Below are 25,939 nucleotides of genomic sequence, written 5' to 3' on the forward strand. Positions count from 1 at the left end.
TAGTTATCGGAATTCGCTTGTCTTTGGTATTACAACGCCGGAGAAGCCGTTTATATATATCAAGAAACCTATATTAGAAAATTTGGATTCACATTCGCTGGAAAAACCGGTATAGTTAACTGGGTTCCAACTTGTACAGTAAAAGTTCTACTCTCTACAGGCAGCTGGCTTTTTTGTCGCTTTAGTATTTTTACCTGCTTGATAAAAAACAGGCTGTAAAGGCACGTGGCATGTGACTGATTTTATGAGGGAAGCTGTACCGTTTGTGTCATGAAACGGCACGAATCTCATCCTTAAGTTTATAGAAAGAAACCGACAACAATGAACCTGATATTATGCAAGCCCTCACGTGTGCGCTTCTGGTCTATTCGTTTTCTCGCTGTGACAGCCAGCTTACGTATGACACTGTGCCCTTTCCTCTATTTGCTAAGAATACTTTAATTGTACTTTAATTGTACTTTAATTTCTATAGCGTTCAGGTTCCGGTTTTGGTTGGTTTAGGGTTTTTTTAGAGCACGAAGTTTAATTTCATAAGTATGTTCACTCACTAAGATGTCGTAAGCTGCCCTGGAAGGTCTCAGTCTGCATACTCACCGGCAGTCCAGCGGCGCCAATCTCGCCTTTGAAACCTGGGAGGCCAGGCACTCCGGGTAGTCCGTCTTGGCCTGGTCTACCTGGAATACCCTGGAATTCAGAGAGACGGTATAGCAGAGCACGTGCACATTTACCTGTTGGTAGCGGGTGTGGCACATCCCAGTCTGAAGCGTGGCATTGTTGGGCGCCGACACAAAAACGTGGGTGCTATCATTCAGCACTATGAATCATAACTGTTTCCACTTCGTATTCTGCAGTTTATTGTACAATGTGACGGTGTAATCGTTAAGAGGATCGTTACTCAAAATTGGAAGTTGAGCGCTATGCGAGTGGTTGGGGATGGATTCGCCCATAAAACGGAGCACTGTACCTCAGGTGAACTATGTATTGATTCTTTTTTTTTTAAATTTGTGCAAACTGTTGATAATTTTTTTTTCACGCTGTTGAAAGGCTCTGTAACTTGTCTTCTCAGGGAAGAGCGCGCGCACGTGAATTGAGGAATCCGGCTGGACTGCTCTTGTACATATGAACCTTTAACATTCGGAGATACTAGGAAAATGGCAATAATAAAACTTGAAAGCAAAAAATGAAATTATTAGCTGTGTAATTTCAGCAAACAAACTTGTATTGTGATAGATTTTTTTGCAATTTGAACACAATGCGTAGAATGCTGAAGGGGAGGGATACTGCAGATTCTCGAGCTGCATAGTCCAGCTGTGCCTACAGTACATGCTGAAATCAGGTGCTTTAAAAACTAAAGGGAGTACGGCCAGAGTAAACCAGCGGCTGTGCTTTCTCCAGCATTTGTGTATTCTGTCTCATCAGTCGTTTACTCTGCCTAAATTGTGTTTACTCCTATTTCATCGCTGCGCACTCACTCTGCGGATAAATGGAGTTGGAAGCTAAATATACTACCTCCGCTTGTACAATGTACCAAAACTGCGATCTTTTGTTACCTGCATCAATCAGTAAACTGTTTAGTTGCTGATTCTGCTGACTTTTAATTACGAAACCTCCTAAGAGTGGCAGAAATACGCTCGCTTGATGTACTAAGTACGTAACGTAACATACGTAACATAATTTCGCACATAACTGTCTGCTTGCTGGTTTCAGCTAGGCAGTATATAGCTGCATCGGCAAACTGAGGTGCTTTTCGTCACTGCGTCGCTCGAGATCTGCGCTCACATTTCTGCACATGTGTTTCGAAACAATAGCCTTATCAGAAAGAGAAAACATTGGACAAACAGCCAACGTTTTGGCTCATGAAAAATACTTAATTCCTTTAAATGCCCGTATATCTTCAGAGTTTTCTGCGAAATGTCTTTAGAAATACCTTACATGAGCTATGTGAAGCGAATTAGTTTTTTATGGTACCAGCTATGCAAGAGAACGCCAGTGATTTCCGTTCACGAAGGGCAAATCTTCAACATAAGCCATGTACTTGTTTTTGACCACGGTTCTGCGAAGTATACGTAGCACTTCTCTGTGCTGTGTCCTCATTTATCGAGCGGTGAAAGTTACAGTATGATAGCGGTCTATGAGTAACCATAAGACAGTAAAACAGTAAAACTCAACCTTCGGTAAGAGTCAATCTACAGCATATTATACGAATTCAAATCAGGACCGTCCGTGCGGCAGTGAACAGGTAATGTTTCCGGCTCCTGACCGAAACTTCCGCGGTTGATTCACCGTTCGCCTGCATTTTCTTTCCTGGCCCGCTAAGAGAGGGCTTTTACCCCTGCAAATTGATTTACTCCCCGATTCACTCCGGCTAGGCAGGAGTAGCGCAACTCCTAAAAAGGATTAAAATAGGGGACAATTAAGCTTTCATTTACTCCCTCAAAAGGAATCGCAGGAATCGTTTACACCTTATAGAGAATGCTCACGCCATGCTTTTTCTTCATTGTTGTTGTGAAATATCATTCAAAATTAGTTTAGATAGAACCAAGGAGAGAACGTGTCTGAAGATGCCCCCAAACCGCAGGAAAAAGCGCTAGAGTAAGATAAAGTTTTCCCTTCCCTTCGTAGATAGGCCTTCATATATGTGTTTAATCTACGCAGTAGGCTGTATCCATTCAAAATAACTTTTTATAGCAGTGACATTTAATAATCTTTCCGCGATTTGTTGAGGCTATTGCAAAAGCATTGTCGGCGGTTCAAGTCCTGGAGCTGGACACATTAGAACGTCTAAAATAACAACTTGTACATACCTGCAATGATGCAGGAGAATTGTTTAATTGAAGGGGGAGAAGGTATGAGGGTTTTGGAGTCCTTGGTAAAGAATCGGTGCAAGTAAAGCTGTACCGTTTGAACGGCACTTTTCAAACTACAGGGGACTGCTTTAGCCTGTTTAGAGTTTTTTTAGCCCCGCAGTACATGTGACACCCCCTATATAAGGTATGAGGTTGTACAAGGTGCAGTACTGCGCATGCTCACGTCGGTTCCGTTCAGTCCTGGCTGGCCCGGCGGACACTCGATGCAGACGGATTCTGTAGTCATGGTTGTCTCCGTGGGCGTTGGCAACGTTGGAGCAGGCTGTGTTGTCCTCGGCTGCACATAAATGGGCGGGGTCGGGGTCTATGTTCGCACTGTCGCTGGTTACTTTGCTTATTCTTTGCAAACCGGTAAACGTCAGCGGGTAGCCGATAATGTTGAAAGGGAATTACTGTTCATTGCGAGCACTACGCCTCTGTGTACATTTTTTGCCCGCTGTGTTAAAACCTGTGTTGAAAATGAAAAACCAACGCGTAGGTTGCAGTTTAGAGTGTACTCTAGTTGAAGAAATGAAATTCCCAAGGAATTTGGAGCTAACCGTGTAGCTGATTCTTGGCGGGGATTTTATGCTGAAACTCTTACAATTTGTCAGTGATTTATGCTATGTTTTGCTGTCGAGCGGCTGCTAAATGACAGCAAAGGCTATCGATTAAAGTACATCTGCATACAGGTTGCTGAGCTTTGAAAAGGAAGTTCTCTATTAAGTGCTGAATAGAAATAGATCTATTAGCGATCACAACCCAAAGAACAACGGCGTTTCTTTTTTTTACATTTTGAGGTGACTTCATTACATTTCTTACCGGTCCCTTTCTTGGTTCCAATTTGCTGGCTCCTAAAATGCCGGTTAAAATCATTTTGAAAACGCAAAAACGCAGGAAACTGATGTCAACTGGAATTTTTGCGTGATGCAGCGGTGACGGCGCAGCCACGAGTAAAATTCGCGTGCTTAGGTTGAAAAGTTTAAAATGGAAGCGATGAGCACATGTTTTCGGAATTTTTAAAGTGACCGAAAAAATGAGTGACTTTTTGTGCTGTTACGCAAAGGAACGACGCGTATCGGCAGGCGTGTAATATTCTCGACGTAATATACGCAGGGTTGCCCGCAGAAATCGCTCCTGCCGAGGTCACGAGACAGCGAACTTTAACGTCGATTGTGCGAAAGCAAACGCAAAGCAGCCGTGCAAATAGTGTGGATGATTTGGAAATATACGCGGCAAGACAACAAGGGCGACATACTAGAAGACGGGACGAACGCTAACGATACGTTGCGCTTACCGACCAACCTATCGCAGCCAATCAATAATCATGCCACGGTTTGCAGTTTGCTCACAATCAAGTGGGCAGGTTGTGATGACGCCACAAGGTCACGTGACCTATAGGTGGCCCACCTGCCTCCTAGGTTGCTTCCCTCGGTATGTTTCGTGGATTTTTCACTCATCATCAACGACGACAACGACGGATTTCCTGCGACACGAGCTCCTTATAACGCTATCGCGTTAAACCTGTCAAAGTTCCCTGACGACCTGGTAGCTTTCTGAGGACGAACTACTGAGGATGTTAACTAGCACCATCCTCAGGAACTGCTACGGTCATTGTCAATACCCACCGGCAGCTCGTAGCAGGTCTCCCGCTCTGGTCGGGCCGGGTTGCAGCTCATCACCATCCACTGGAGGTCCATCTGCGAGACGAAAAAGAAAAAAAGAAAGAACGGACGGCTTTTTAGGATAAAAGTTCTGTGAACGCTTAAGTAGCGTCAAGAGTGTAATGCGATAACGTTGGTAACTATGGGGTATGAGGTGGTCGCTTGTACGATCGCACTGAACGAAAGGTCCTCCGTGGTCGGTGGGTGGTGCACCAGGCTTGCGACCCACTGGGCAGCTGTTCGAGTCCCGGCTCAACCGTTCTTCTTTTCAGTGCAGTTGGTTTTCTGTCTTCTGAGGCAATACATAACGGTAGTCAAGTGACCACCCCATGGACCAATTAGGATTGTGAAGTTGTGGGGTGTTTGAATTACCCGCGCGAGGTCGGGGTTGTGACGTCACGAGTTTCTCGATCAATTCGGATTTTGTCTACCCGCCAACTACGATGCCGGGTTCTCCACTTTAACATTGTCGCATTAAAGACTGCGCGAAGGATGGAGTACAGAAAAGAAGCAATCAAAACCAGCGCAGGCTAACAAAAATGACTAAAAAGATGGCACTTTTGATCCTGAGCGAGACAGATGTGCTTCCTCTTCTTGTTGCAGTCTCTTGAGTGCGTGAGGTTGATTGACTAAACTGTTGTGCAAAGGTTACCTGGACATAGACGAAACACAAGTGACACGCACTGCAGTATCCTGCAATGTGTATGTCATTTCGTGTCTTAGTGCTTTTGCGCAGTTCTTTCGAGAGTCATGCACGAGGCGGTGCTGTCGAGCCGTGAGAGTTTCTGAGTGAAGCGAAAACGAACAAACGGCAAGTTTGGAAGTAGTGAAGCTCAGGTGAGGCAATTTCGCATGCACTAGGACATTCCACCAGTGGCTGCTTCAAGGACTTCATTGACTGCATGACATTTGTACACCATGGGGGTAGGCCTATAACCGAGGTAATACTCTTTCTATTGAAAGAGTATTACGTTTCCTGCGTACACATGACTGATCACTAGTTTCCATTGATTGCTATCTTTCACTGCCTCAAGGATAGCTCATCTTCCAAATAACGTGCCACTTTGGGAAGGAGGTGATGGTAATTGCAATAAATGAATTTTGACGAGCAATATTTTAGATGGCGGAGCATGAGTAGGGTCCTCTGTCCAAGACTCCATTAGAGGCTGCTGCCGCTCGGGCTCTGATGACTAGGTTCCTGTGATCGTTCAGGTCCGACGTGAACAGCATCTCCTTCCGCTGCTCATGTGTTGGGTTTCGTATTGCGATATGGCTTTGTCTCTTTGACATACGTAAACTGTGTGATATAGGCTTGGGTGTTACGCGCTGAATGGGCACGTGTCCTCCTGGGATATCGTTGGATGTATCTCGTTCATTAAGGTGTTAGAAATGCTTTTTTCTTTATCATTGTATACAGAGGAAGAAAGAATCATAGCCGTGACTACGATTGTGAAACCGCAAGATGCCATGAAGGGGAACATTTGGTCGATAGGACTGCCAATCGCATTCTCGCACTGTATACATACCGGCACCGTGGACAGGTCCGACTCGTACTTGGCGATGTTGACGTCACCGTTGACGTCAATGGGCGCCCTAGGCACGAGCTCGAGGCTCGAGTGCTTCTCGCAGTCCAGGTAAAGCACCGCATGGTCACGGAAGACGCTGATGTCCACCTTGTGCCACCGCTGGTCGTCGACCTGCACATATGCACAGGATGAGTGGCCATATACATTATGTCACTTCTTGTTTGTAGACGGTGCAGAGCGCGCTGAAGTATCATGCAAGGACGCTGAAATAAACCTTGTGGCTTTCACAATTAGTGCAGGCATTGTTGGCAGCGCTGCTTGTTATCCAGCGAAGCGTACGCCTTAGCGACTGCTATCACCGACTGGGACATAAATTTTTGCCATAGAGGGTGAGGAGGACACCAGCCTCGGAGCAGCTAGCTTGTGCGTTTGTTCATCGATAATAGTCTTGTGTGGACATCCTACGTAAAAATGTTAACGGAAGAAAATTTGTGATAGTCCGTAAAACGTGCCTTGAGCTCATGTCTAAAGGATCCTTTCTTCTGTCTACCTGCTTTGGCAAGGCCAACGCATGGTTAGGTTCCATGAGCTTTCGATTTCTTTTGAATCACAGCACTATATGCACAGGTGCATTGAAAAGTCAGTCTGGCCGCCTGCAAGCACTTTGCGACACGAAAGCCGTCAGCTCAGAAAACGAAACCATACCGTGTAACGCAGGCCATTGACGTGCCAGCCTGCAGTGAAACAACAATTGGCTCCTTGTTTCTGCATTGCCATTAGCCATCAAAAGTCTGCTGTGTGCCCGTAGGACGCTATGCATAACACTGCAGAATGTCCAGTGATTTGATGACTTCACACGCGAGCAAGCATGCCTTTAGCTGTTTTTTAACTCAGCGTAGGCGCTCTTGTCAATGTCATGAAACAGTATTAGTTTAGTCTCAGTTCCTGGCCTTTTCTTTTCAGTTGATTTTTGGAAGAGGGTGCTTAGTTTTTTATATCCTATATTGAGGCTCATTTCCTGAACTCAGGGGGTTTATCTCAGATGGTAGAGCGCTCGCTTAGCATGCGAGAACAAATATTTTTCATTCTAAAAAGAAAAATAGATGACAGATTAGAGGAAAGAGTGTACAGACGGTATAAAAAAATCAGTAGGGAGCTTCAGATTTTTCTAGTTTGCGTTATAGACGTCGCTGACGTACGCCTTTGCAGCCATTTCGCCAAACGGAAACCGATACATTTAGTGATAAACATTACTTCTATATCTTAGCTTTTGAACCACTTGAGTGCTTTGGGTTAATCTGTGATGGAATGCAGGGGTCACTATTGCTCAATGCTCTTACCTTTTGTGTATTTTTAGTCGCTTATAAGGCGAACGAAATCAATGAAGAAGGACAGCACGCAGCTGACGGCAAACGGCTGATGCTTGTTAGCCATATGCCGCGTTTATGTTGGGCGTTTCCTCTGGCTAGTTTGTAGAAACGTACAGTCTTTGTCAAAAGTTTAGAGCCCAGGGGGTTTGCTTTTAAGCCTGGTAGTGGGAATCCTGTAAAATTAGTGGTAGTCCTACCCATTGGAGGAGGCAGGACCACAAATATTCTTACCTTCAGCAAATTTGGAGCGCTGGTGATGCATTACGAACCAGACAGTGTGCTTCAGAAGCAAACCTCCTGGGCTCCAAACTTTTGACAAAGGAGCGCTGGTGATGCATTACGAACCAGACAGTGTGCTTCAGAAGCAAACCTTCTGGGCTCCAAACTTTTGACAAAGGCTGTACATACGATCCATGTCCGACAAGCAACTGGCCAGCTATACTCGTTCAATCATGCGCCGTGTTTCTGCCTGGTCCACCGACACGCGAAGAGATGACATCCGGCAAGCTGTAGTCGGCCACGGGCCATCCGTCTGTCACGTGCATCGTTTAGGTCGCGAAGGTAAGCACCTTGTTCCAACTGGACCAGCACCGACTAGCCTAGAAGAAGCCACTTCAGATGCAGTCCGTTGTTACCGGTAGGGAGGAAGGAGGAGGAAAAAAGTTAAATTATTTGAGGCCAGCAATAAGGCCCTGTGAAGAAGAGCACTGGCTCCGCCAAGGCCCGCTGATAATAAGCCGAGCACTCCAGGAAGGAGTGAATGACCGTTAGGGCGTTTGTGGAACACTTCGCTCTCTGAATGATTCCATACAATAAGACTCTTTAGCAGAGCAGATCAAGTAAACTTCAGACGACCTCTGTCCCTCTTGAACTGGTTGTGAATGGTATATAGTGTATATATAGTAGTATATCATATTTGAATGGTATACAGGGTGTTTCACCTAAGACTTTCTGCAATTTTCAAAAATAAGCTATTTGAATTAGATGCGCGCTTTTTCTGGCATAGCATTGTCAGTGGTGTAGTACATCATAATGCACCTAAGACGTGCTAACTAGCAGGCTTGTTAACCAATATTTAATAGTTAACTTTTAAACTATTACCATTGGGCTCCTTAATTATTGAGAGGCATGCAGCCCACCGTAAGTGATGTCCATATCCGTTTTTAGAATTTCGAGAACGCGATTATCCTCGGCGCTGTGGCCCAACAAATTTCGCCTACATCGCGCCAAAATACATGCGGTTTGAGAAGCTTGCAGGCAAAGCAACCTCTCCAGTGCACGTAACTCGTCGAAATAGTCAAAATTTGTTGGGCCACAGCGCCGAGGATAATCGAGTTCTCGAAATTCTAAAAACGGATATGGACATCACTTACGGTGGGCTACATGCCTCTCAATAATTAAGGAGCCCAACGTTAATAGTTTAAAAGTTAACTATTAAATATTGGTTAACAAGCCTGCTAGTTAGCACGTCTTAGATGCATTATGATGTACTACACCACTGACAATGCTGTGCCAGAAAAAGCGCGCATCTAATTCAAATAGCTTATTTTTAAAAATTGCAGAAAGTCTTAGGTGAAACACCCTGTATAGGAGCCAGCCGAGAGCACAATCTCCGTCCCTCAGCGTCGCGTCAACTGCAGGCCGTTGTGGCCGCCGGAACGCCTGTAGAACGCTTCACTGTCGCTTTTCAATGGGATAAGCATCACTAGGAAAGCAGGTCACGTCAGGTTCGTTCAACCTCTGCCTCTCATTAACCGGCAACTACTCTATGAGTATTTAGGAATTGGATACGTATACGACTTCCGACCCTGAATGTCGCGACTGTCGACTTCACGGTGGCGCGCTGCCAAGTTTTCCGAAACGGTGTCGACGGAGAAAGGGCATGACAGGTCTCTCCCCCGTTCGATCTCCTTTACCGCTTTATATTTCCTTAGACTCCGCAGCGGTCTCCATTCGGGGGTGTAGCTCAGATGGTAGAGCGCTCGCTTAGCATGCGAGAGGTACTGGGATCGATACCCAGCACCTCCATTTTTTTTTCCCCGTTCCTGCAGTGCCGTAGTGGAGGGCTCTGGATTGATTCAGACCTCATGGAGTTCACTGCCTTCGCCTAGGACACAGCATTTCTGCATTTTACTTCAATCGAAATGCGCACCTCGCGGCCAGGATACGGTCACGCTACTATGGACTTAACGGCCGAACCCCATAGCAACCAAACCAATGCGGCTGATATGTTAAGAAACAGTGTCACATTTGTAAAGTCTATATCTTATAGAAGATACCAAAGAATATTTTATTCGCAGCTTAGATATTGCCGTCGCAGCTGTTCTGCCAAACGGAAGTCGGTATTCTCAGTCCGTGACCATGCACGTGAGCACTGTGGTCTAAACTCTGCGGACCCGCTATGGTTAACCTCTTCTATTCTCCATTGGCTCCTTATTAAAACCGATTAAAGTCTGCAGAACCATGACGCCGAGTTGACGGTCAACTGCGTGGAGCCCTGTTTGCGTATTTTTATTTTGTTTTGTATCTGCATCACCAACAGCCAATAATACAGGCGGATCAATTTCACATACACAAAACAAAAGATGATGCACTTTACGCGTGAAAAAAGGCTTTATTTGGTCAGCAATAACAATTCCTTCAAGGGGCTGATATGAAAAGCAACAAGTAACTGAGCACGTCACCTCTAAAAGTAAATTCGTGAAGTTTTAAATTGTGGTCCCTTCTCTTCGAAGGATCGATAGTGTCTTTGAGTACTTTTATTTGTGCATAACGATCTTAAAATCATAAATATTCTGCAAACATTTCAATATGACTTTTCTTCGAGTTTTAGGATCCGGTCATTGAAGTTTGCTTTTGCTTTTTGCCAACGACAGCCGGCAGTCATATCCGGCCATATACAATTTTAGTTATGTGTATTTTTCTGCATTTTATGCTAACAAATAAATCAATGACCAGCTGTCGTCAGCTATATATGCCACATATACGGTGGCGTGCGGCATTTTGTTCTCGCTGAACTGCTCCTGAAGAGTAGACATGAGTTGACCACGTCAGAAAAAGCCTGTTCGACTGGTGTAAACAATACGTTTGCTGCTCTACCTCGTAATGATTATCGGCCGGAGGAGAATCCAAACAAATGCCAGCAGTTTAGACCCGGTAGAGGCCATGCCAACTGCTGTGTGCCCCTGTTACTTTACTACCGGCCACAGCACAATCCTAAGCCGGAAACGCATACGACCACCCGCCTTGAGTCGCTGCGCCCGGTAGGTCCACACGGCTCGCCAAGTTTTCCGATACGGTGCCGGCGGATCCAAGTAAACGCGCTTTCTTGCACACTTTCCCGTTCGATCTCATTCACCGGTTTGTATTTCGCGCGTCTTCGCAGTATTCTTCGTCCGGGGGTGTAGCTCAGATGGTAGAGCGCTCGCTTAGCATGCGAGAGGTACTAAGATCGATACCCAGCACCTCCACTGACTATTTTCGTTTTCGTCACAGTGACATTATTTCGTTGTAAAAGTAAAACACCAATGAAGTAAGAAGCCACAGGTTAACTAATTGAAGCTTCAGACTTCCACGTTCGCATCGCAGCCGTTGGTGACGCTGTGTCTGCCATTCTGCCAGGCCGAATCACCCTTTAGGGATAGCATTCTTCCTAGCTAGTATTTTTGGGGCCACTGTGGTGCTTCGGTTTAGCTCGGCAAGGGGATTGTTATTGCCCACTACTTCTGCCTTTTGTGTTTTTTTAGTCACGTCAGTCAAATAAGATTGAGAGAGACATATGGCACACGGCTAGGGGTTACATGACGCCCCTGTTTGCCCTGTGTCATGCTTCTGTCGTACGTGTCTTCTTCAGATTGCTAGTTTAGAGTCTGCTCAGATGTAGACGACCCCTGCCAGAAAAACGACTGGCCAGCTATACATGTTCTAACTGCAGGCCGTTGTTGCCGCCGGGGCCCCTGTGGAAAGCCTCGCTCTCTACACCGCCTTGCAATGGTTCTCGGTGAGAACAGTGTCTAGTGACTGCATGGAATAAGCATAATTAGCAAAGCAGATCACTGTGGTCAACCTCTGCCAAGTTTTCCGCAACAGAGTCGACAGAGAGAGACCTGCGGCCACCCTTTCCCGTTCGATCTCCTTTACCGGTTTGAATTTCCTTCGACTCCACAGTGCTCCTCGTCCGGGGGTGTAGCTCAGATGGTAGAGCGCTCGCTTAGCATGCGAGAGGTACTGGGATCGATACCCAGCACCTCCACTGACTGTTATTTTTTTTCTCACAGTGACATTATTTCGTTGTAAAAGTAAAACACCAATGGAGTGTCAAGCTACCGAGAGAGAGAGAGAGAGAGAGAGAGAGAGAAAAATCTTTATTTCAACAGGAATTCCGGGCACGCCCCAGGGTCGCCGCACGACCCCACTGCACTCAAGTGTTTATGTTCCTGAGGTCCATAACACTGGCAGCACGAGTATGTGCTCCGAATTGCCTCTTGTCTCTTGCTTCGTTGCTTATGTGTGTTGATGTGCCAGCGTCTTCGTAATGTTTGTGGATAGCTCACGTACATAGAACATCGCATCACTGTAATGAATACCATACTGAAAAAAAAAAAAAGATCTGATTGGAGCTTCAGACTTCCAAGTCCGCGTTGCAGCTGTTGGTGACACAGTGCCTGCCATTCTGCCAGGTCGAATCACCCTTTTGGTGATAACTGGTCAGCATTCTTCCCAGTTAGTATTTTTGGGGTCACTTTAATGCCTTGGTTTAGCTCTGGGGACAAGAAGAGGATTGTTATGCCCACTGCTTCTGCTTTTTGTTTGTTTTTATTCACGTGAGGCAAATAAGATCAAGAGAGGAGCACGACACGGCGCTAGAGGTTAGCTGGCACCCTGCTAGTTCTTTGTCATGCTTCTACCGCGTACTTCGTCTTCGCATAGCTATTTTAGACAGATGAAGATGTTGTCTACCGAGCCGGAGTACCCAGGTTCGAACCCGACCGCGGCGGCCGCGTCTCGATGGAGGCGAAACGCAAGAGGCGCCCGTGTGCTGTACGATGTCAGTGCATGTTAAAGATCCCCAGGTGGTCGAAATTATTCCGGAGACCTCCACTACGGCATACCTTTTTCTCTTCCTTCTTTCACTCTTACCTTCCTCCCTTCCCTTACGGCGCGGTTCAGGTGTCCGCCGAGATATGTGAGACAGATACTGCGCCATTTCCTTTCCTCAAAAACCAATTTACCAATTTACCAGCTATACATGTTCAATACTGCGTTTTGCTTCCGCCTGTCCCGCGGACAAATGGCTGAGCAACAACCAGCTAGGTAGTTTCGGGCTACGGGCAATCATTCTGTTGCCATCTACACTTCGCTCTCTACACCGCCTTGCAATGGTTCTCGGCGGGAACAATGACTAGTGACTGCATGGGATAAGCATCATTAGTGAAGCAGATCACGTCCACTATGGTCAACCTCTGGCTCTCATTATCCGGCAACTACTCTCTGAGTATATAGGAATCGGATACGTATACGGCTGCCGACCCTGAATGTCGCAACTGTCGACTTGACGGCGGCGCGCTGCCAAGTTTTCCGGAACTGTGTCGACAGAGAGAGGCCGTGGCAACTCCCTCCCGTTCGATCTCATTCACCGCTTTATATTTCCTTAGGCTCCACAGTGTTCCTCGTCCGGGGGTGTAGCTCAGATGGTAGAGCGCTCGCTTAGCATGCGAGAGGTACTGGGATCGATACCCAGCACCTCCAAGAATGCCTTTTATGTCTTAAAGCAGGTTGCTGTGGCATCACGAAACGGGTCTAAAATGTATTTTTTTTAACAGGTGCTGTAAACTGATTCCAAATACAGGGCACAGAATGGTTGGAAAATACGCCTGTAAAGTTTCTTTGGACCTTGAACTGGAAAACGAGGGGTTCGCGTATATAAAAATGATCGAATACGAACCATCGAATAACAACCAATCGAATGTCGAATAATGAGACGGAAATGCATTTATTCAAGAAAGCATTTCTATTTTCACAAGCTGCAGCTTTCACCTTTGTTGAAGAATGATCGATTAAGCGTCAACATGAGGCATTGAGGCATGGTTTGGGTCAGTAAGACTGCGGGTTGGAGCGCCGTCCTTGTTACCGAAAATATGTTAAAACCCCACGATTATAATTATGGAAAGAATAATTCTGGATATTTTAAGAAAAAAGGTCATAAGGTATCACATGGTATCAAGCGAAAATATCCTGTAGAGTAAAAATGTCATATCATGTAAAAATTTCATACCTATAGTGTGCTGCACGAAGCCGCCATATATATTCGCGTTCGGTAAAGCTGGCTTAGCCGTGACCGCGCAAAAGACAGATTATTAATAATACGGGAGTAATCACTCATTGGCATCCTCACAAGCGGAGCCATACGGCTACTAAGGAAAGCTGTACGACTTCCACAGGAACTTCGTAGTAAAAACATAAAAAAACAGATTCTTTTTAGTGCACTTCTGCATGCTAAGCAAACAAGGGAAGGGGGATGAGGGGCTCGGATTGGTTCGGATCCCACCGGCGGCATGTGGTTGTTTTTTCTTCTGCTTTTCTAATCAATTAGCTTTAAGCGATAACATATTCAGTAATATTCTAAATTGATCAACACCACAAAATAAATAAGTAAAAAAAAAACATCCCCTGTGCCCCTTGGTTTCTGTGGCTGTTGGCTTCTTTCATATTCTGCATGCTAAGCTTGTTTCAAATATTCAAGCCCTTTCGAATCCTCAAAGTGCGTAAAAGACTAAGTTTTCAAATATATATACGAATATTAATGCTCGATTCGTGTTCCAAAGCACTGAATATTCGCGCACGTTTAACGGGATAACCAGTTATAGATGTTGACATTGGGGAAATACAAATTAAGTTCAGTTTGGTCTTTATACTAGTTTTCATGGCATCTCGCTCATCTAAATGCCTTTATAGAGCAACTGATAAAACTTTTCTCTTTTCTTCTCCCTTAATTATTTGCATGACGGTCACTTTCCGGGGTGGAGGACATACGTTGCGCAACTACCACGGGTATTTTTCTTAAAGTATGGAGCGCTGCCGTAAACTTATGGAGCATAAATTAGACGAAACGAGCTAAAGGGCAAAGTTTCGGCAGAATCTAGTTGTCTTTGGTTAAGTCTCTGCTCAGGCGGTCCTCACTTACGACGTGAAATAATAGCTGTTAGTTACATCGTCGACCTACGTAGCGTTCCGTGTGTGTCGGTTCCTTTCTTTGTGTACGTCTTTTGCGCTGAACCAAGTTTCAACTACGTAGATATAAGAGAGAGCTTCAGTATAGTGCAATCCGCTTCCGCCAGGAGTCATCTGCGCATGCGCAGGTGACCCTTTGGGGCGAAGTGTGGGCTCGTCGCAGTATTCGTCTCGACACAGCGTTACCAACCTAAAATCGTCTCTCGGCCTTGAACCATTAGCATTCCGCAGAAAAGTATCAATTCTTTGTCTTTTCCACAAACTATACTTTAAATTCCCTGCACTACGCCAAACTTTGTTATCTGCTCCCTTACGCTCATCTCGCCGATTATTCAACTCCCTCAGCATTCAGCGGTTGCATGGTTCATCCAACGCTTTCAACAAATCTTTCCTTCCCATCGCCATAGAGGAATGGAACAATCTTCCTGAAACCGTTGTCATCGAAACTAATCCCGCCAGATTTAGGCAGCTAATAACAGACCACTTGATCCAACTATAGCTACTTCCCTCGCGATGCTGAGTGCAATTTGAACTGCTTGTGTTATTGCGACCCCCCCCCCCCCCCCCCAACTGTTTTCCCACTTATTTCATTTCCGTACTTTTTAATGTGTAATTTATATACTACTGCTTTGCCATATATATTCAGTTCTATTTGAATCACCTGACGCTAATTTCACGTCAAATTTGTTATTCTTGTTATTTTTTGTTTGTCCCAGACGGGATCTTTAAGGGTTCAATAAATGATGATGATGATGATGATGACACCTGCCTCTGTGCAGGCGTGGCTGGGTCCCCACGAAAGCGGAACGTCCTATGCTAAAATTCTCCGCTTTCTAATCGCATCGGCCATGACCCGAGTTGCCAGTAACGCAGAGCCGCTGAGCTCGGGCGTGTCAAGGACAGATTAAACAATTGTGAGACTATATAAACACCGGATTTCAAAGGTGCGAGGATTTCGACTGGTGCCCGCTTAACTATGCCGCCGTATGTTCGATATAATGAAGGGCAACAATCAGGCGTCAGAAGCGAAGTCCAAGAGAACCAGGCTCTGGTGAACCACGTTGTCTATGGAATCTACACGTTTTTTGCTTTTACTCCGTTTGCATTTCATTTGACCTTGACAGTGCTATAGACTTTCGGTAATGTGCACATTGCGGCTTAGTGTATTGTTCCTCTAGCATAAAAATCGAGTCATATGCAGAATATTAGAAGAGAAAAAAAGGTCAACAGTCTATCCTGCCAATCTATATTATCACTATGTCCGGCGACTGAAATGAACTATTACTGCAGGCCAAAGTAAAGGCTGGATTTTTTTTTTGTTCTGAGCATGTTAGCAAAAATAACCGATTAATTCAATGTCAGGAGCAAATCAATTTTGATGTAATAATTTATTTCAGTGACCCCATCGTGCTTTTAAGAGCGAGTTCTGTTACTAAAACAAATTTTTGTTCGGTTTTGCGAGTACAAGTCAGGCAACTTATTAAGGAAGGAAAAAAAAAAACAGTCAGTGGAGGTGCTGGGTATCGATCCCAGTACCTCTCGCATGCTAAGCGAGCGCTCTACCATCTGAGCTACACCCCCGGACGGCGGATACTGCGGAGTCTAAGGAAATTTAATGCGGTGAATTAGATCAAACGGGAAAGGGTGGCCACGGCCTCTCTCTGTCGGCACAGTTCCGGAAAACCTGGCAGCGCGCCGCCGTCAAATCGGCAATCGCGACCCTGAGGGACGGCAGTTGTATAGGTAGCCCACTTCTATATGCGCAGAGGGTAATGGCCGGTTAATAAGAGGCAGAGGTTGACCATAGTGGACGTTATCTGCTTCGCTAATGATGCTTATTCCATGCAGTCACTAGACATTGTTCCCACCGAGAACCATTGCAAGGCGATGTAGAGAGCTAGGCTTTCCACAGGCTTCCCGGCGGCAACAACGGCCTGCAGTTGAAGGAGCTTCTTCTGCAGGCTTGTCTGTGCCTCTCCAGTTGAAACAGGACGCACACCTACGCTGTCGAACTGACGCGCGCAACAGAAGGATGGCCCGTGGCGTGATTAAATCTGGCTGGTTGTTACTCAGCCATATGTCAGCGGAATAGGCGGAAACACGACGCAGTATTGAACATTATAGCTGGCAAATGGTTTTTCTGAGAGGGGTAGTCTTTATCTGTCTAAAATAGCTATGTGAAGACGAAGCACGCGGCAGAAGCATGACACAGAACTAGCAGGGTGCCAGCTAACCTCTAGCAGCGTTTCGTGCTCCTCTCTTGATCTTATTTGCCTCACGCGACTAAAAACAACTCAGCCTCAACCTCAGCCATTCACATCAAGATGCGCACCTCAGATACACACCCTTTGACCACCGAAGCAGGCCAACATGGACTTTACAGTCTTCCCGATAACGCATGTCCTAGCGCCCTCGGTGAAACAAAAAGAAGCAAAAAGGAGAAGCAGTGAGCAATAACAATACTCTTCCTGTCCCCGGAGCTAAACTGAAGCATTAAAGTGGCCTCAAAGATACTGTCTAGGAAGAATGCTATCACTAAAGGGTGATTCGACCTGGCAGAATGGCAGACACAGCACCACCAACGGCTGCGATGCGAACTTGGAAGTGTGAAGCTTCAATTTGTTGCCCTGTGACTCCTTACTTCATTGTTGTTTTACTTTTACAATGAAGGAATGTCACTGTGACAAAATAAAAAAAGATAGTCATTGGAGGTGCTGGGTATCGATCCCAGTACCTCTCGCATGCTAAGCGAGCGCTCTACCATCTGAGCTACACCCCCAGACGAGGAGCCCTGCGAAGTCGCACGAAATACAAACCGGTGAATGAGACCGAACTGTAAAGGGTGGCCGCAGGTCTTCTCTCTGTCGACGCAGTTACGGAAAACTTGGCAGCACGCCGCCGTCAAGCCAACATATACGACCTTGAGGGGCGGGGATAGTACACGTAGCTGATTCCTATATGCACAGTGAGCAGTGGCCGGTTAATGAGAGGCAGAGGTTGAACGAAGCTGACGTGACTTGTTTTCCTATTGATGCTTATCCCATTGAAGAGCGACAACGTAGCGTTGCACAGGCGTTCCAGCGGCGACAACGGCATGCAGTTTAAGGGGCTTCTTCTAGGCTCGTTGATGCTTATCCACTTAAAACAGGACCCTGACTACATTCAGACCTGCGCTCTTGAACCGACCCACGCTGCAGACGGATGGCACGTGGCATGACTGCATCTCGCTGGCTGTTGCACATCCATATGTCAACGGAGCGGGCAGAAACACCACGCACGACTGAACAAGTATAGCTGGCCAATCGTTTTCCTGGCAGAGGTAATCTTCATATGCTTAAACTAGGAATGTGAAGAAAAGAAACACATGACAGAAGCATGACACAGGGCTAACAGGGTGCCATTATCTAGTGGCGTGCTGTGATCCTCTCTCGATCTAGTTTGCCTCACTTGACTGAAAAAAAAGAGCACAAGCAACGGGTAACAACAACCCCCTTTCTGTCCCCAGAGCACAACCAAAGCATTGAAGTGGTTCCAAAAGTACTAACTAGGAAGAATGCACTGAAGAGATCGCCTTCAGGTTGCCAGAATAGCTCGACAGCGTCAGCAACGTCTGCGCTGCAAACGAAGAAAGTCTGAAGGTTCACTTATCTACACTGTGACATATTACCACATTGTTCTTTTACTTCTAAAACGAAAGAATGCAAAAACAGTTAGTGGAGGTGCTGGGTATCGATCCCAGTACCTCTCGCATGCTAAGCGAGCGCTCTACCACCTTAGCTACACCCCCAGACGAATTAAGGACACTGTGGAGTCAAGGAAATTTAAAACTGTAAAGGGGATTTAACAACAGAGAAAAACCATGCTGTAATTCGGTCTATTCGATATTGGCAAGCCACTGTTCTCCCGCACAATAAGACGTTTATGCGCAAGGAAATAAAGCCATTTCACGTGTAAGACATTGGAAGAACGTAGAGTAGATTGTCTTGCATGTGTGACGTGAATCCGTTACTTGGCTCCTGGTTACGCGTTCAGCAGTCGGCACTGATATGAGGCGCAAGGTCTGTCTTTATTCAAGAGACGGAAGATTGCCATCAAAATTACTGCCAGATGTACTGAGCGGTGAGAGTTAGGGGTATCTGCAATTACCTTCTCCAGTTTCTCAGGGAACGTGATTGAAAGATGCATGGCGAGTGGAGATGAAGTTTTTGAGCTTATATTTAGAAAATGCATGCGGTTCAGTGATTCGCCATAGCTTCGAAGAAATCGCATAGACAGAGTACGGAAGGACGAAGAAGCAGCTCTGCAGGTTGGCGTGGTTCTGAAGGTGCGATAAGCAAAACGGAGGGCTGGTATGGAAGTCTGTCCTGACGACTTCTAACTTGATAGCCACCCCAAAAAAATTGAAAAAACAGTCAGTGGAGGTGCTGGGTATCGATCCCAGTACCTCTCGCATGCTAAGCGAGCGCTCTACCATCTGAGCTACACCCCCGGACGAAGAACACTGCGGAATCGAAGGAAATATAAAGCAGTGAATGGGATCGAACGGGAGAGAGTTGTCAGGGCCTCTCTCTGTCGACACAGTTCCGGAAAACTTGGCAGCGCGCCGCCGTCAAGTCGGCAATCGCGACCCTGAGGGACGGCAGTTGTATACGTAGTCCATTCCTGTATGCACACAGGGTACTGACCGATTAATGAGAGGAAGCTTTGCTAATGATGCTTATCCCATGCAGTCACTAGGCATTGTTCCCACCAAGAACCATTTCAAGGCAGGGTAGAGGGCGAGGCTTTTCACAGGCTTGCCGGCGGCAACAACGGCCTGCATGCCGTTCGAGGAGCTTCTTCTGTAGGCTTGTCTGTGCTTATCCAGTTGAAACAGGACGCAAACCTACGCTGTCGAACTGACGAGCGCAACAAAAGGATGGCCCGCGCCCTGAATAAACCTGGCTGGTTGTTAATCAGCCATATGCCAGCGGATATAGGCTGAAACACGACTCAGTATTGAACAAGTATAGCTGGCCAGTCGTTTTTCTGGCAGCGGTCGTCTTCATGTGTACAGTCTATAAACTAGCAATGCGAAGAAAACACACACGACAGAAGCATGATACAGGGCAAACAGGGGCGTCATATAACCTCTAGCCGTGTGCCATGTGTCTCTCTTAATCTTATTTGACTGACGTGACTAAAAAGACGAAAGGCAGAAGCAGTGGGCAATAACAATCCCCTTGCCGTCTCCAGAGCTAAACCGAAGCATTATAGTGGCCGAAAAAAAATCTAACTAGGAAGAATGTTTATGGCTAAAGGGTGACTAGACCTGGCAAAATGGCAGGCACAGCGCAACGAAATAATGTCACTGCAAGAAAAAAAAAACAGTCAGTGGAGGTGCTGGGTATCGATCCCAGTACCTCTCGCATGCTAAGCGAGCGCTCTACCATCTGAGCTACACCCCCGGACGGGATCGAACTGGCGCGCGAGAGCGCGCGCTCACTCCACTGACCCCGTTTTCCCGGTTGGTGGACCGGCGGGAACAGCAGTACGTGGCTGTGCGCGTAGCCAGCGCTTACGTAAGGTCACCGACGTGTCGCCTCCTTTGTGCACACACCGTAGACCGGTCGTTGCGGTCGGCGTGTTACTGCATCGCATCGACTCTTTTCCTCACCGCGTTTATTTTATTGTATAGACAAAAAAAGAAGGCAGTACGCGCCTATTGGAAGAATCAGTATTTTTGTGCAGTTGCATGATAGTTTGCATGTTTTTTATTTATTCTGTTCATTGAACACGGTAAATGAGCGTGCTGCATTACAATGATTATTTTATTGGTTTAATTTATTTGGGCTTAACGTCCCAAAGCAACTCAGGCTATGAGGGACGCCGTAGTGAAGGGCTCCAGAAATTTCGACCACCTGGGATGTTTAACGTGCGCTGACATCGCACAGTACACGGGCCTCTAGAATTTCGCCTCCGCCGCGGCCGGTATCGAACCCGCGTCTTTCGGATCAGCAGCCGAGCGCCGTAACCACTGAGCCACCGCGGCTGGGCATGTTTTATTGAAAGTGTCTACTGTATGTATGACTATAGTCGGATACAACTAAAGAAAGGAAACGGCAAATGTCCCTAAAAGAAACTCCATTCAATGGCGTCGACCGATTCTCGTCACGTCATGGTCAATTCCCTCGAACCTGATAGCGTGAAATTTCCTGGGGTGACGGATGAAAGTGGATTAACCGCGGCTTCATCGAATTAATCAAGGTGTCAAGAAGATTGGTCGACGCCGTTGGCTGGAGGGCATCATTTGAGGGGGAATCTGCCACATCGTTCTTGAGTTGTATCCATCTATAGTTGTAAAGTTTCCTGTACCACTCCTATGCTACTGGATGTGAGGGTTTCCTGGACTCAATGAAGCTGCACAGACAGCTTTTTGTTAGGAATCCCTCCAGCTCAATCTGGGAAGTAAGCTTATTGTGTATTGACTATTCGTGAGAGAAGTACTCGTTGGCAGCGTGCCGCGCGGTTGGACATCGAGCGTTCGAAGCGGCGCACTTGGTGTAAGCGAGGGCCTTTGAAATTTGGTCGCGTACAGAATATCTAGATTAGAGGGGGCTGCCTCTGTTTACCTGTTGTAAATACATAGTCGCCACAGTGCAAGTTATTGACGATGCAGATCACCTACTTTTGAAAGGGCACAGTCCCTTAATATCTATGTTATAAACAAAATGCAAAGGCGCCTTTTAACTTCACTCTAAGAATTTTTAACTGCCCACCTTTGCAATGGGTGCCTACAGACTGTCCATATAGGTTAATAAAGTGGCAGTTTGGAAAAGTTGACAACACATGACTCGCATGAAGCGACAACACACAATGACGAGAGAGAAGAACACACACTTATTGCTCGTGCGTGTTCTCCTCTTTCGTCATTGTGTGGTGTTGCGCTGTTATTGAAGTCGTGTCTATAGCTGGCAGTGCACGATCAGTACGGCCTTGTTTGGTGCCCTGAGGCAGTCGTAAATGCCACCACCCCATTACGGAGCGCACCACCTGTGCGCTCCAGACAGGTGTGTAAAGGGGCAGCGTTTGAGAGGGCCGCTCCTATGCGTGTCTTCAGTGAGGCGCTCCGTGCACCCCATAAAAATAATATAACCAAACTGGGCGCGCTAGCGTTGTTTGTTATCTCATCATCTGTGTTTTTAACCAATTCTAATAACCAATAGGACCATATGAAGTACAGCAGGATGAACGTAACTGCGCTGTATTTCAGTAAGAGTCAATCTACTGCGATCGTTGCAATACTTAATTGTTGAAGAACGCACCAAAACGAAAGTAGAAGAAATATATTAGCCACGCCGCTAATTCCGGGGAGAATACGAGAGATGAAGAAACAACTTCAAGAAATATATTCGGATGCTGGAAACCGGTCATGTAATACCGGATGCTTCATGATCCTTGTTACGAAAGAGGGTTTGTGAAATTAAGCAGAGTGATATGTTGATTACATTCTTTGCCCGTTTTGGTGAGCGCAAGTACTTTCGGAAGGCATTGCTCTAGATCAGATCAATTTACTTTGCAAGGTGACATGCAGTGATTCTTGATTGTTTTTGGTACTAAAAGCTGCGGTGCGACGCTTCAGCCTCGCACCACTAATGCCACGCGAGCTCTATGACGTCATCTGGTAGGATTCGCTCGAGAAACCGGCACCGGACGTCGCTTTGCAGCGCGGCAGTGGAGATTTGGAAAAAAAAAAAAAAGTTTGTAAATTGTTCGGCTCACTTTCAAGGACTTCAAAATGGCCTGTATTCTTCATAATACTAGCATTTTATAGCAACTTTCAAGGCCACTGCATGAACGCTTTAATAAAAGCGTCCGGAATTGTATTATATGCGGTTGCGATAACTTGACAGTGGTACCAACTGCTTGACCGACTATCTTATTCTAAGGAGGAAAGAATATGTACTTATGGTCGATGCTGTCTTTTCGGCGAGTATGCGTGGCTTATACGCATCCATACGTTTTGCGTCGTGTGTGCATGGCTTACCCGGACGTTCTTGAAGCGCAGCGTCTGCCTGTTTCCGGTGATGTCCTGGGCGAAGAAGTCCAGCCGGTTCTTCCTGGAGAGCACGTTGAGGCCGAACTGCGCCGTGCCCTGGACGTCGGTGACGCGGATCAGGAACCAGGGGTCGGTGCGGCTGCTCCGCTTGCGGAACGTCGCCACGAACGAGAACTCCTCGGGAAGGCCGCGCGGAAACACGGCCCTGCGACGGCGCAACGGGTAGACGAGTCAGTGGGTCGCGTCTTTTAAGGCGAAAGCCTTTAATGGCTCATACTCGCGGCCATGACTCTGCCCGTACGTCCGTTACATTTGAAGTGAAAGTCATAACTAGTCATTAGTCACAAGTCATGACTAACTAGTCATTAGCCAGCCAGCAAATAATTAGCCATGACTAGTTAGTCATTAACAAATAATGACTAGTTAGTCATCAACTACTTAGTCATGACTAACTAGTCATTACCAGTAATAACTAGTTAGTCATGGCTGGTTAGTCATGACTAGTTAGTCATTGGCCAATCATCAGTAGTTAGTCATGATCAGTTAGTCATGTGTCATGACTAATTAGTCATGACCAATGACTAGTCATGACCCATGATTAGTCATAACTAGCCAATCCAAGTCACCCCATAGCCGCCCCATACGGCTGAGCAACCAAAGTATCGTGGAAAGGCTTTCGCCTCACGCATTTTAGATCGCCACAGTGCCCCTGTATTTTTATGCGAAGCATATTACTAGAGCTACACTACAGCCCGTCGAGCGCGGCGGTGGAGCTACCATTGACCTTTAGCGTGACCACGTGACACCACGTGACAACATGACGTCACAGCAGAGGAGAGATGGGCTGCCGGCTCGCGCGGTCGGCCGCGGCGGTGGAGGCTCCACATCAGAGGCGCTGCAGCTGACAGCCTATAGGGAATGGTGGCGGTGGTGGAATAACTAAGGGTGTTTCCAATGTACTTTCCATGGGTGCCAAGAATGCTGTTGTAGCCGGTGCTGGGGCAGCGGTTGTACACTCTGCATTGAATTCACCGATGATCCCGTATATAGCTGCCACGGCAATCCTTGCTACACTTCTAGTGGTTGTATTAAAATGACCAAGTATTCAACCAAGGAAAGCCATGTATTACCAAGCCTAGCCATCAATATGCTTCGCATCTGACTAGGCTTAACCTTAGCTAAGCCTCAGCCATTTTTTTTTATCACGCTGTCAGACCTTTTCAGTCATTTAGGCTACGCAGCACTTAATCAAAACCCGCGTATGTCGTCCAGCTATTGGAGGGATGGATTGTTGGTTCACATGCATGAAAGCAAAAAAAAAAAAAATGCGAATTTTTTTGGAGGGGAAACTCAAGCTCCGCCTTAAGGGTATAGTGTAATAGTTTCCAGTCGTGTTTCCAGTGGTGCGGTCAGTCTTTTACAGGTTACAGAAAACAAGTAATCGATCACAATCGCAGTCAATTCGTCTGAAATATAGCTGATTTCAGTGGTCAATTTTACAGCGTGTGAAAAGTAACGGAACAATTACAAAGAAGCAATGGATAACTATTACGTTATTTTCCATCCATATTTTATTAGCATAACACAAATATATATGCATGAGAATGATCTGTTGTGACTCCCTTTGGCTATAGTCTGTTGCAGTACACACTTTGGTAATTTCATCTGCTTTTGTATTTCGAAGTTGCTTCCGGCATTTCTTCCACTCTTCCTTACGAGCACATCAGTAGCGACACAGAAGAGTATCTCGATGTACGCTCCGGAGTGAAGTGCGTTGTTATAACGTACGGAGGCGCTGCGCACCACCTCGAAGTTACGCAAAGTGCCGCTCTTCGCCGTTGTTTGAGCTCTGAAGGGACAAAGCCCAAGTTAAATAAACTCGACACTCCGTCGTTCTGTAGTGGTGAAATATGAAGGGCGCAACACGGGGCTAGTGAAATGCAGGCCGCTTGGGCTTGCATATGCGGACATCATCTAGCAATATCTTCTAGAACCACTGGTTACAATTTTTTTAAAACAAATGTAGTAGATTACTAGTAACCGATTACTGGGAAAAAATTATTGGATTACCCAGAACATTACACCGTACAAGAAGTAATCAAGTCATCACGAAATTCGAAGGAAATGTAATTTATTATAAAATAGTAATTACAAATAAATACACTACTAATTACAAGTTAGTACTACAGGTTATAGAAACTAGTAACTACAAGTAATAAATACTTATAACGCGTTACGTGCACGCCTGGGTGTGGTGTAGTTTAATGATTTCAGCAACGATACGTCACTGGACTTATCGTGTTTTGTTTACTGACTGCGATAAATTTTTAGAAGGCAGTGCGAAATTAACTCTTTTAACATGCGCGAGTGACAACGGTGGTTGTGGATTCGGGTTTTTCTTGCATGCACTACAGCCTATGAATTCGCTCCCACGAATACTACAGTTGGAATTCCGTGCGCACTGAGTCGCTTTCGTGCGTTCTTTTGTTCCCGTCTTGTTTGCGCAGTTTTTATTTTTTATTGGAGACTGCTGCAGAATAGGAAGAAGTGAAGGACACTCATTATAAACGGCAGATGGGCGACCACGATCACATATATGTTGAGGCTCCGTCCAGTAGAGGGCGGACGGAGCGGCGGAGGCGTAGGTCCCAGAGTTCTCGCAAACTCTCGAGCGTTTGCGCTACCAGCTTTAGCCTCTTCGCCGGCGGCGCTGGTCATGATGCTAGCTCCGCTTCAGCATCACTGTATAGTTGGTTTCGTTGTTAATTTGTGTGAGAAAAGAGTGGCACTCGTATTAAGTTTATGCGGCTGAAACCGCGATCGTCGCATGTCTCTAATGTTTACACTGCTGTCTGTTTCAAGAACTAATATCAATTTTATATGCACCCTATATGTCCGTGCCCTACATTTTCGAGCATGTATCTTCTGCGCGCTTTCACATGTATTCAAACCACGCTGCAAATGAGTCGTCATCCAGTAACTCAAGAGCTGCACGTTCTTCGCCGAAATGGTTCCTCTGTTAATGATGAGAAAAAAAAATCTATACGAATATGCTTCCTCATAAAGGCATTTGACTTTGTTTGTCAAGCTAATTAATGCTGCGCTGCAGCGCAACAATTGCATACGTTGTGCCATTCTGGCTCTTTTGCACCCCACGAACCTCTTTTCACCTATTCTGACCTCTTGTTCTATCATCAATGCGGCCACCTTAGACCCACCTAGTTACAGCAATCAGATGCGCCGATTAGTCACGTGATTTACGAGC

At 46.1% G+C, this 25,939-nt stretch overlaps 1 protein-coding gene and 8 non-coding genes across 9 annotated transcripts in view; 3 read left to right on the top strand and 6 right to left on the bottom strand.

Annotated features, from left to right (window-relative positions):
• LOC149335030 (uncharacterized) overlaps nucleotides 1-25,939 on the bottom strand; it is a 77,090-nt gene that overhangs the window by 37,212 nt on the left and 13,939 nt on the right. The window contains exons 6-10 of the mRNA XM_089551739.1: nucleotides 22,663-22,879; nucleotides 6,037-6,207; nucleotides 4,475-4,546; nucleotides 3,031-3,144; nucleotides 595-684 (exon numbers count right to left, since the gene is read on the bottom strand). Coding sequence (XP_089407865.1) covers nucleotides 595-684; nucleotides 3,031-3,144; nucleotides 4,475-4,546; nucleotides 6,037-6,207; nucleotides 22,663-22,879 — 664 coding nt within the window. The remainder of the gene's footprint in view (nucleotides 1-594; nucleotides 685-3,030; nucleotides 3,145-4,474; nucleotides 4,547-6,036; nucleotides 6,208-22,662; nucleotides 22,880-25,939) is intronic.
• TRNAA-AGC (transfer RNA alanine (anticodon AGC)) lies at nucleotides 9,362-9,434 on the top strand. Its single transcript has one exon. It is a non-coding gene; the product is annotated as a tRNA-Ala (tRNA).
• TRNAA-AGC (transfer RNA alanine (anticodon AGC)) lies at nucleotides 11,586-11,658 on the top strand. The gene has a single exon. It is a non-coding gene; the product is annotated as a tRNA-Ala (tRNA).
• TRNAA-AGC (transfer RNA alanine (anticodon AGC)) lies at nucleotides 13,082-13,154 on the top strand. The gene has a single exon. It is a non-coding gene; the product is annotated as a tRNA-Ala (tRNA).
• Nucleotides 16,145-16,217, bottom strand: TRNAA-AGC (transfer RNA alanine (anticodon AGC)). The gene has a single exon. It is a non-coding gene; the product is annotated as a tRNA-Ala (tRNA).
• Nucleotides 17,343-17,415, bottom strand: TRNAA-AGC (transfer RNA alanine (anticodon AGC)). The gene has a single exon. It is a non-coding gene; the product is annotated as a tRNA-Ala (tRNA).
• TRNAA-AGC (transfer RNA alanine (anticodon AGC)) lies at nucleotides 18,351-18,423 on the bottom strand. The gene has a single exon. It is a non-coding gene; the product is annotated as a tRNA-Ala (tRNA).
• TRNAA-AGC (transfer RNA alanine (anticodon AGC)) lies at nucleotides 19,053-19,125 on the bottom strand. Its single transcript has one exon. It is a non-coding gene; the product is annotated as a tRNA-Ala (tRNA).
• TRNAA-AGC (transfer RNA alanine (anticodon AGC)) lies at nucleotides 20,011-20,083 on the bottom strand. The gene has a single exon. It is a non-coding gene; the product is annotated as a tRNA-Ala (tRNA).

The sequence above is a fragment of the Amblyomma mixtum genome, chromosome 7 (genome assembly GCF_055824585.1).
Source record: "Amblyomma mixtum isolate Tamu chromosome 7, ASM5582458v1, whole genome shotgun sequence".
NCBI lineage: Eukaryota > Metazoa > Arthropoda > Arachnida > Ixodida > Ixodidae > Amblyomma > Amblyomma mixtum.